At 51.4% G+C, this 11048-nt stretch overlaps 1 protein-coding gene across 1 annotated transcript; it reads left to right on the forward strand.

Annotated features, from left to right (window-relative positions):
• The first annotated feature begins 6544 nt into the window (after positions 1-6544).
• Positions 6545-9684, forward strand: Rabac1 (Rab acceptor 1). Its single transcript, XM_059253518.1, has 5 exons — positions 6545-6758; positions 6999-7211; positions 7422-7519; positions 9258-9359; positions 9437-9684. Exons 1-5 carry the CDS (start codon positions 6703-6705, stop codon positions 9523-9525), a joined length of 558 nt encoding a protein of 185 aa, XP_059109501.1. The 5' UTR covers positions 6545-6702; the 3' UTR covers positions 9526-9684.
• The last annotated feature ends 1364 nt before the right edge of the window (positions 9685-11048 follow it).

Consider the following 11048-nt stretch of genomic DNA (forward strand, 5'->3'; position numbering starts at 1 on the left):
TTCTTTTTCTTTTTTTGCCATACTGAAGCAGGTCCTTGCACATATAAAGCAGGTGCTCTACCACTGAGCCACACTCCCAGCCCCTCACTGGGGGATTCTAGGAATATGCTCTACCACTGAGCCACACCCCCAGCCCCTCACTGGGGAATTCTAGGCAGGGGCTCTAACACTGAGCCACACCCCCAGCCCCTCACTGGGGGATTTAGGCAGGGGCTCTACCACTGAGCCACACCCCAGCCCCTCACTGGGGGATTCTAGGCAGGGGCTCTACCACTGAGCCACACCCCCAGCCCCTCACTGGAGGATTCTAGACAGGGGCTCTACCACTGAGCCATGCCCCCAGCCCCTCACTGGGGGATTCTAGGCAGGGGCTATACCACTGAGCCACATCCCCAGCCCCTAACTGGGGGATTCTAGGCAGGGGCTTTACCACTGAATCACACCCCAGCCCCTCACTAGAGGATTCTAGGCAAGGGCTCTACTACTGTGCCACACCCCAGCCCCTCACTGGGGGATTCTAGGCAGGGGCTCTACCACTGAGCCATACCCCAGCCCCTCACTGGGGGATTCTAGGCAGGGGCTCTACCACTGAGCCACGCCCCCAGCCCCTCACTGGGGGATTCTAGGCAGGGGCTCTAACACTGAGCCACACCCCCAGCCCCTCACTGGGGGATTCTAGGCAGGGGCTCTACCACTGAGCCATGCCCCCAGCCCCTCACTGGGGGATTCTAGGCAGGGTCTCTACCACTGAGCCACACTCTCAGTCCCTCACTGGGGGATTCTAGGCAGGGGCTCTACCACTGAGCCACGCCCCCAGCCCCTCACTGGGGGATTCTAGGCAGGGGCTCTAACACTGAGCCACACCCCCAGCCCCTCACTGGGGGATTCTAGGCAGGGGCTCTACCACTGAGCCATGCCCCCAGCCCCTCACTGGGGGATTCTAGGCAGGGTCTCTACCACTGAGCCACACCCCCAGACCCTCCCTGGGGGATTCTAGGCAGGGGCTCTACCACTGAGCCACACCCCCAGCCCCTCACTGGGGGATTCTAGGCAGGGGCTCTACCACTGAGCCACACCCCCAAGCCATCACTGGGGGATTCTAGGCAGGTGTGTCTGTTCTTGAACTTCATACAAATGAAATCTTACAGCATATCTCTCCATTCTTATGATTTTGATACATCTATGAGCATCTCCATGATGTCATGCGCATCATCACCGCTCTGTTCATGGTGTGACTCTAACACATATTTCTTATTTAGGTCCCTGTTGGTTCACATTTGAATTGTGTCCATGTTGGGGCTGCTGGGAATAGGAAGAAACAGCTAGTCGTCTTTATTATTTATTATTCATTTTATTTATTTGAGGCAGGGTGCTGATATATAGTTCAGAGTGGCCTCTTTTTTGCTTTTGGTTTTTTTGTTGTTATTTATTTTTTTAAGACAAGGTTTCTCTGTGTAATATTGGCTGTCCTGGAACTCACTCTGTAGACCAGGCTGGCCTCGAACTCACAGAGATCCACCTACCTCTGCCTCCCAAGTGCTGGGATTAAAGGCATGCATGTTTTTTTTTAGGGATTTAATTTTTATTATTTTAATAGAGTCTTGCTATGTAGATCAGACTGGCCTCATATTTACAGTGATCCTTGTACCTTGGCTTCCCAAATGTTAGGTTAACGGGCATGTCCCAACACACCTATTTCTTAGGCCGTTTAGCTATAATGGAAACTTCCAGAAGCTATCTCCAAAACATGGATTGGGCGTTTTGCATCCCACACGGTAGGAAAAACCCCAATGATTCCATGTTCTGGCCACTAGGTGGCAGTGGCAATCATTTTAATTTTAGCATTTCTGATTGGGCAGTCAAACTTCTTCCCTGGCGTTAGACCGCTCACCAGTGCCAGTTGAAGGAGGGCACCAGGCCTTCAGCTTCCCAGAGCAGGAATCTAGGTGGCAAGGATGCTGCGGGCCCTGTGAGTGAGTGTGTGCAGATGCCAACACACAAGACAGCCAGCTGATGCTGAGTGTGCCTTCTTCGCAGTCTTCCATAATCCCAGTTTCCCAGAGGTGGTAGATGGAGGACTTGAGTTTGAGGCCAGTCTGGAACTACATAATAAGACCCTATCAAAAAAAAAAAAATGGTGTGTATGTGTAATAGCTCATCAGGTAACAGTGCTTGACCAGAGCCTAACAAACCAACAACACACACAGTGGAAGGAGAGAACCAACTCCAGAAAGCTGTCCTCTGACCTCCACATACCAATGCCTGCACACACACACACACACACACACACACACACACACACACACACACGGATAAATAACATAAAGCTTTAAAAATAATCAAGTACCTGTGTGTGGCTCAGGTGGTACACTACTTGCCAACCAGAGCTCTGGGTTTGAGCCAAAGCCAGCATAAATCAGGTGTAGTGCCACATGTCTGTGATCCTACAGCATTCATGAGTTGGACACAAAAAGATCCAAAGTTCAAGGTCACCGGGCAGTGATGGTGCACACCTTTAATCCCAGCACTCAGGAGGCAGAGGCAGGCGGATCTCTGCGAGTTCGAGGCCAGCCCGGGCTACAGAGTGAGTTCCAGGACAGCCCGGGCTACAGAGTGAGTTCCAGGACAACCAGGACTGTTTCACAGACTGTCTCAAAAAACAAAAACAGCAAAAAAGTTTGAGATCATACTATCCTAGGATGCAAAGTGAAGTGGAGGTAAAGAAAGAAAAATATAATAATAAAGAAAAGCTAGCCATTTTCTGGTGGTACACACCTGTAATCCTAGCACTTGGGAGGCAGAGGCAGGAGGATCAAGAGTTCAAGGTTATCCTTGGAGCCCTGTGCACCATGACCTCTGGTCAGCTCAGGACAAAATGGTCCTGGGAGGGGTTACACGGACCAAGACCTCTTTGGGACACCCACAAAGTCCTGCTTCCTTTGTTTAGTGCCAGGGAGGCACATCTGTTTAGACAGGTGGGCACAACACAGCACAGAAAGGGGGGGGGCAGTCTCCATGAAGTCATGCAGCAGGCATTACGAACCAGGTCTCGGGTTTGTGCTAATATCTTCCTGGCCTCCCAGTGCCACTTGCTGTGGGAACTCAAGAGGCAAAAGAAGAAACCACTGGAGAGAGCTCAGAGCCAAGCCCTGTCTCCCACAGTCTTCTCAGACGTTCATCATCTCCTACTACCCATGATTCAGAACCTATCTACTCTTAGGGTCCGTGAGAAGTCCCATAAAAGACCACCAGTAGTGTATGCAATCAACAAGAGCATTTAATAAAAAATTCCAGCATGCTGGGGTCAAACCATCTGACGAAGTGGCAAAGCGGTGACCCCGGGAGAAGCTCACAGGCTCCTTTTAAGCAGGATTAGGGGAATTCCAGCTGCGGTCAGTGTACTTTGAAGTGATTGGGTATAGACTCTTACTGGTACAGGAACCATTCTTTGATTGGCTCGTGACATATGGTCAGCAACTGTGGTTGTAATGTCAGGAGAACTCTTCTTGCTTGTGGCCAGGTAGGACCCTGATTGGCTACCAGACTGGACGAACTTCCTGAGGGTCTGGTTGAAGCCAGACCTGAGTCAACATAGGATGGTGGGGTAATACGGGGCAGAGGCCTTAACAAACTGGTCCCTGGGGAAAAAAAAACAAAAACAAAAAATAACTGGCCCTGTTAGGGTCAGTCCTGTTATAAAAGGGGACGGCCGCTTCCTCTACCACAGGCCTCCTCTCTCTCAGGAACCCAGTTACTCTCCTCCCTCATCACATCTCCACCTCAGGGTCCTTTCTTCTCTGCCCCCAAAGGCTCTTTTCCCACCTGCCCCGTTGCCCAGAGCCCCATCTTAAAAAACCTTTATTCGAGGATCCTGCATCCTCCCTTTTGACTGCAACATGAATTCTAATTAGTCTTAATAAAAACCCGGGGTAAATGCTGGAAGATCAGAGAAGAAGCAGCCACGGTCACCTCTTACCTCTCTGACTCCTAAGACGGAAAAGAGCTGAGCTCCTGTCTCTGTCCCGCCTTATCACTTCCTCTTTCAGCCCAGCCGTATCACTTCTTGTCTCCTGTCTGTACAGACCTCCAGACCTCTATGGTTAACTAGTGGCTAGCTCCACCCTCTGAGCTCCAGACAAGCTTTATTTGTTAGAGCACAAACAAAATATCTCCACACTTGCCACTTCCTGCAACATCCTTGCCTTGGGATCCCACCGCCCTCCCCTGAAGCACCACCTCCCACTGTGGTAGCTCTGCATCTTTGCTGTGGTCTGAGGAGCAGACACTTGAGAGTCAAGAAATAGAAAGGCTTTCCATTAGTCTTTATAAAGAAACTGAATGGTTCCCATAACAACAGTCTTCCCAAGATTCTGTCACTACGTCCAGCACTCTGACCTTGTGCTGTCCCTCATTAGTGTGTGGGCTAAGTGTACATTCACAGTCCTTCACGGACCTTCTGAAGCAAGGCTGGATCCTGAGTGGGACACCTGAACACAGCTTCCTGCTGAGTGGCCCACACTGTAATCCCAACACTGAGGAGGTGAGGGGAGGCAGGAAGGTCAGAAGAAACTACAAAGCAAGTTCCAGGCCATCCTGGGCTACGTGAAACCTGTGAAGGGGCCCCAAAATAGCTTGACCACACAGCAGCCATGACAGGCTTAGGGGCCTAGACACAGCTTCTGTGACAGGCTTACTGGCAGGCAACACCCAGACCCAGGAAAACCCTTAAGCTGATACCACCTAGGAATCCACTCAGGGGTGAGAAAGTACCTGACATCCCAAACATTCCAACCATTAGATAAGGTGGCCAGAAGTCCTTGAGTCTAGCACACACCTATTTTTGTTTTACAGATACCCCTAGACAATTTTCAGCCAGTCAGGGTCCTGGACCCTGGAAATCCCTTCACCCCAACCTCTGCTATGATAAAAACTCTGCCCTAGAGCTTGGGGCTCTCTGCTCTCACCGCTGCATCGGACAGACAGAGGGACCAAGCTCTGGAGCCTGAAATAAAGGCTTTTACATGCGGGATTCTGTCTCCGTGGTGGTCTTTTGGGGGGTCCCTACGATCTGGGCATAACAAAACCCCATCGAAAACAGAAAATAAAGGGGCTGGAGAGATGGCTCAGAAGTTAAGAGGACTGGCCGCCCTTCCAGCACCACATGGCAGCTCACAGCTCTCTGTAACTCCAGTTCCAGGGGACCTGACACTCTCACATAAATATACATGCAGCCAGAACACCAATGTACATAAAATAAAAATAAAGCTGGGCAGTGGTGGCGCACGCCTTTAATCCCAGCACTCGGGAGGCAGAGCCAGGCGGATCTTTGTGAGTTCGAGGCCAGCCTGGTCTACAGAGAGAGATCCAGGAAAGGTGCAACGCTACACAGAGAAACCCTGTCTGGAGAAAATAAATAAATAAATAAATAAATAAATAAAATAAAATAAAATAAAATAAAATAAAAATAAATCATAAAAAAAAGGGCTGGGTGGTAGTATCGCATGTTTTTAATCCCAGCACTCCAGAGGCAGAGGCAGATGAATCTCTGTGAGTTTGAGGCCAGCCCAGTCTACAGAGTTCCAAGACAGCCAGGGCTATGTAGAAGGACCCTTTCTCAAAATAAATAAATAAATAAATAAATAAATAAATAAGTAAGTAAGTAAGTAAATAAATAAATAAATAAATAAATAAAACATTTTTTTAATGCAAATAAAAAAGAGCATTTGGAGAGATGGCTCAGTAGTTAAGAGTGTGCCTGCTGCTCTTCCAGAAGACTAGAGTTCAGTTTCCAGCACACGTTTTGAACAGCCTGTAATTGTAACTTCAATTCCAGGGGATGTAATACCCTCTTCTGGGCCTCCCAAGGCACTGTCACTCATTGGCACACATACATAAATACATTTTTTTAAAATTTATTTATTTATTATGTATACAGCACGTATGACTGCAGGCCAGAAGAGGGCACCAGATCTCATTACAGATGGTTGTGAGCCACCATGTGGGTGCTGGGGATTGAACTCAGGACCTCTGGGAGAGCAGTCAGTGCTCTTAACCTCTGAGCCATCTCTCCAGCCCCCCATAAATACATTTTTTAAAAAAGATTTTTAAGTTACGTGTATCTGTGTGTGGGTAAGTATATATATATATATATATATATATATATATATATATATAGAGAGAGAGAGAGAGAGAGAGAGAGAGAGATGGATACACACAAATATTTATATAATATTTTAAGGAAAGAAAAAGTAAATGAACTCCATCCCAGACTTGCTCAATCAGAATCACAATATCTGAATCTGTGGCCAATGTTTTATTAAGCCCTCTGGAGTCAGGATGAGAGCTCTGCATGGTCCACGAAATCATGCAGAACGCCTGCTTCTGCTTTTAGAGCTCCATAAAATCCTCCATCCTGACGGCCCCCCTTCCGGACTCCACGCTGTATGTTCTGAAACTACAGTTCCCACAATGCCCCGAGGCTCCAGCCGCGCTCTTAGCCTACATCTCCCAAGGTGTCTTGAGAGCCAGACCGACCTCTTGCCGCCGCGTGAACTACAACTCCCACAATGCTCGAAGACACAACTACCGCCCCCTAGGGCTCCAAGCGGCGCCACGTCCAGAGAGTACGGCCTCGGGTGGGGCCGGCTAGGTGCTGCGGGGCTCGGGGCTGTTTATAGCGGTTCTACGCACCACAGTGCCGACATGGCGTCCCAGAAGGACCAGCAGAAGGATGCGGAGGTGGAAGGGCTGAGCGCCACGTGAGCGAGCAGGGTGTAACCCCCATACCCGAGATGCAGGAGTCCCAGCCCCCAGGCATAGAGCTCTCCTTTTCAGAGACGTCTCCTCAGCCCCTCACCCCTGGGAGGGACTCAGGAGTGTTAGCTCTCTCCCAGGACCTTTCCCCCTAGGAGTTCAAGGTCATCCTTAGGACCATGTGTGCTGGGATCTGGGGTCCGGGCCCCTGTTCCTGCTTGCAGCTGATCTGCCCCACCCTTCAGGACCCTGCTGCCCAAGCTGATTCCCTCCGGCGCTGGCCGAGAGTGGCTGGAGCGGCGCCGCGCGACCATCAGGCCTTGGGGCACCTTCGTGGACCAGCAGCGTTTCTCGCGACCCCGAAACCTGGGCGAGCTTTGCCAGCGCCTGGTACGCAACGTGGAATATTACCAAAGCAACTACGTGTTCGTGTTTCTGGGCCTCATTCTTTACTGCGTGTGAGTGCCTCTGCAGCCCTGCCCCCTGTTGCCAGGCCCCGCCCCCACGAGTTAGCTGTGCCACCCCTTGTCACCAAAGGGCCAGGTTTGGTCTGTATTCCTGAATCCACCCGACCTGGATGCAGTATGACCACATGTGATGTCCCAGGCTAGAGGGGCCTGGCTGACACATCGTCAGATGCCTGAGTCTTGTCTCCCACGCTCTTCCAGGGTGACATCCCCTATGCTGCTGGTGGCTCTGGCTGTCTTCTTTGGCGCCTGTTACATTCTCTATCTGCGCACGTTGCAGTCGAAACTTGTGCTCTTTGGTGAGAAATTCCCTGCCCGAATGGATCCCCAGGCCTCTCTGATCATGGTCTCATAGAAGGCAAACCTACCAATATTTGGTACTCAAGTCGGCCCCACCGAGGTGTACACTAGAGTCTAAACTTAGTCCTTAAGGGCTCAGACATGCCAGGTGCTCCCCTCCAGCCTCAGCTCCCCAAACCCAGAGAGACCCCTGGAACCCCTGGCTCCTCTGTCTCCTGTAAAATGATTCAATCCTCCCAATCCCTCCCAAACTCCTGCGGAAAGCATCAGCTGCAGGTACCCACACTGGACACCAGGTGGCGACCTTATGCAGGCCTAGATCTGTCTGCCTTTCCGTGCCTTGGTCCTAGTAGCTGAACTGGAAAGATACTGGGTATTTCAGAGGAGGAAACTAAGACCTGTACATCCTGTGGCCCCAAACTGGTACCAGGTACCACTGGGAATAAAAGTGACAGGGAAAACCCACTGAGGGGAAATCCCAGGTTTGCCAAGGCTACTAAGACAAAGTCTGGGCTCAGCAAGTTAGGTACAAGACAGAGATGGACTGCGGCAGAGGAGCGCCTGAAGCACAAGAGAATTTGGCCAGTGAGAGGGAGGGAGGGAGGGAGGGAGGGAGGGAGGGAGGTAGAGGGGGGGAGGGGGGAGAGGGAGAGAGGGAGGGAGAGGAAGGAAGGGTCTCATTATGTAGCCTTGGCCTGCCAGAAGCTCACCATGTAGACCAGGCTGGCCTCTAACTCACAGATTCCTCCTGCTTCTGCCTCCTGAGTGTTGGGATTAAAGGAGTGTGCCACCATGCCCTAGCCTTACAAAATTTGTTAAGCACTCAGAAGGCAGGTCCTCTGGAGGAGCAGCAGGTGCTCTTAACTGCTGGGTCGTCTCTCCAGCCTGCACAAACCAGATTCTTGTGAAACACATCAAAGAACACATCCTCAAAACCAGAAGTTCTGGCATTTGGGAGGCTGAAACAGGAGGATTGCTGCAAGTTCAAAACAAGCCTGGGCTTCAGAGTCTTTTTTTAAAAAAATCAAAATAAGGGTCTGGAGAGATGGCTCAGTGGTTAAAATTGATTTCTGTTCTTGCGAAGGACCTGGGTTTGGTTCCCAGCACCCAAGTCCCCAAGTCAGGTGGGTTTCTCATAGCCACCTGTCACTCCAACTTTTGGCTTCTTCAGGCACCTGAACTCTTGTGCACATATGCCCAGACAGGGCACATGCACATAATAAAGAAAATCTTTAAAAATTTAAAAAAAAAAAAAAAAAAAAGGACAAAAATCCTTAGGTCAGACCAGGCTATGGCGCCACCAGCCTGAGACGCCTGGTAACCAGGCTGGATCGTGAGACTGGCATAGTCTGAAAGAGAAGTGGTCTGGGGCTTCTAAGGGAAGCAGCACTAGAGAGCAGAGCTGGCCCTGAGGAAGCAGGCTAGGGCCAGGGATGGGAGGCCCTGATGTGAGCAGTCTGTATTTTTCCCCCCTCAAGACAGGGTTTCTCTGTGTAGCTTTGCGCCTTTCCTGGATCTCACTCTGTAGACCAGGCTGGCCTCGAACTCACAGAGATCCGCCTGCCTCTGCCTCCCGAGTGCTGGGATTAAAGGCATGCGCCACCACCGCCCAGCAGGAGTCTGCATTATTACATAGAAGGTTCCAGAGCTCGAGACACTAGACCGATGGAGGGTGGTTCTGGTTTCCTCTGGGAAAGGGTCTGATGGAAAGAGCTGCCTAATGCCATCTGTCCCCAGGCCGGGAGGTGAGCCCAGCACATCAGTACGCCCTGGCTGGCAGCGTCTCTTTCCCCTTCTTCTGGCTGGCAGGCGCTGGCTCCGCTGTCTTCTGGGTCCTGGGTGAGTAAAGGGTCTGGGTAGAGTGAGGTTGGGGGCCAGGTGAGAGAACACACCCTGAACTACCCATGGTCCTGCAGGAGCCACACTGGTGGTCATCGGCTCCCATGCTGCCTTCCACCAGATAGAGCCGACAGACGGAGAGGAACTGCAGATGGAGCCAGTGTAAAGTCTCAGGACCTGCCTGCCTCGCCGGCTACCCCATCTTCTGTCTGTTGTCCTGCCTGGCCTTGCCGCTCAGCTGGGAGCCTCCATCCACCTCAGGCCCCAAGCCCAGGGAGAGCCTTTGTCTTGGGAAATAAAGCTGTTACAGTTGCTACTTGGCAAATGCTTTCCTGGTATTTATAGGTAAGGAGGGAGTTTCCTGAGAAGCTGGGGCTGGAGAGGTGGCTCAGTCGATTCAGTTCCCAGCACCCACACGGCAGCTCACGCCTGTCTGTGGCTCCAGCTGCAGGGGATCCAACATGTCTGGTCTTCTCAGGTGCTTGCACTCATGTGCGCGTACACACACCTACATGTAATGAAAAATAATAAAAATTAGCTGGGTGGTGGCACACGCCTTTAATGGCAACACTCGGGAGGCAGAGGCAGGCAGATCTCTGAGTTCAAGGCCAGCCTGGGCTACAGAGTGAGTTCCAGGACAGCCAGGGCAACACAGAGAAACCCTGTCTCATAAAATAAAAATAAAGGTTGCCAAGTGTGGTGGTGCACACCATTAGTCGCAGCACTAGAGAGGCAGAGGTTGGCAGGTCTTTGTGAGTTCAAGGCCAGCCTGGTCTACATCTACATAGCCACTTCAAGGTTAGCCAGAGCTACATAGTGAGACCCCCGTTGGCCAGAAAAGGCCTCCCAGAGAGGGTAAGAACCTGAACAGTGATGGAGCAGCCGCCAGCCCTTTAAAGAGGAGCATCCTGGGCAGGAGGCAGGAAGAACAGTGAGGGGCAGTATAGCCGCAGCCGGTGAGTGACCTGGAGAGCTTTGGTGACGGAGGCTGGGGCTGCAGGAGGCTTTGATTTGTATCCTGAAGAACGTGAGTTAGTAACTGTTTGTGTTTCAGAGACGGGGTTTCAGGTAGCCCACGTTGGCCTCAAACTCCCTATGTAGCCAAGGCTGGCCTTGAACCGATCATCCTGCCTCCACCTCCCAAGTGCTGGGATTATTCACATGCTACCATGCCTGGTGCATACAGTGCTAGGCAAGCATGCTATGGGTTAAGCTGGCCCCAGCCCTGTGGTTGGCTTTTTAGTGGACTGTGTGCAGATTTGATTATACAAGCGCCCTGATGGCTTGGTCAGGGACGCACAGTGTTGATAAAATGCGTAAAAAGGATACCTAGAGGGGTTGAGAGACTGCTGATTGGACTGGCTCGGAGCGTCTCTGAGGTGATGGCGACATTCTGGGAGCCCCAGGGGGACATAGCTAGGCATCGGGAGAGCTGGGAGTGAGGTCTCCAAGGCCTGCCAGTGCACACATTATACTCACCCCTATGTCTCTCCTACGTCCATCTTCTCACTTGTGTGTCCTTCATCAGTGGCTATCAGGGGCTTGTTGAGTGCCCAGCATTGCTCTGGAATTCTGCCTCAGGCATGCCAGCCACCAGCCCAGCGTGACAGCCCAACTGTGTGCCTGAAAGCAGGACTGCTATGAACTACTGTGCGTTGAAAACACAGGGCTGCAGAGATGCTCGGCTGC

This window comes from Peromyscus eremicus, chromosome 1 (assembly GCF_949786415.1).
Source record: "Peromyscus eremicus chromosome 1, PerEre_H2_v1, whole genome shotgun sequence".
NCBI classification, from domain to species: Eukaryota; Metazoa; Chordata; class Mammalia; order Rodentia; family Cricetidae; genus Peromyscus; species Peromyscus eremicus.

Coding starts and splice junctions, on each gene's coding strand:
- Rabac1 (XM_059253518.1), top strand. CDS start 6,703: ATGGCGTCCCAGAAGGACCAGCAGAAGGATGCGGAGGTGGAAGGGCTG. Junction 6,759..6,998: donor GTGGAAGGGCTGAGCGCCAC/GTGAGCGAGCAG, acceptor CCCACCCTTCAG/GACCCTGCTGCCCAAGCTGA. Junction 7,212..7,421: donor GGCCTCATTCTTTACTGCGT/GTGAGTGCCTCT, acceptor ACGCTCTTCCAG/GGTGACATCCCCTATGCTGC.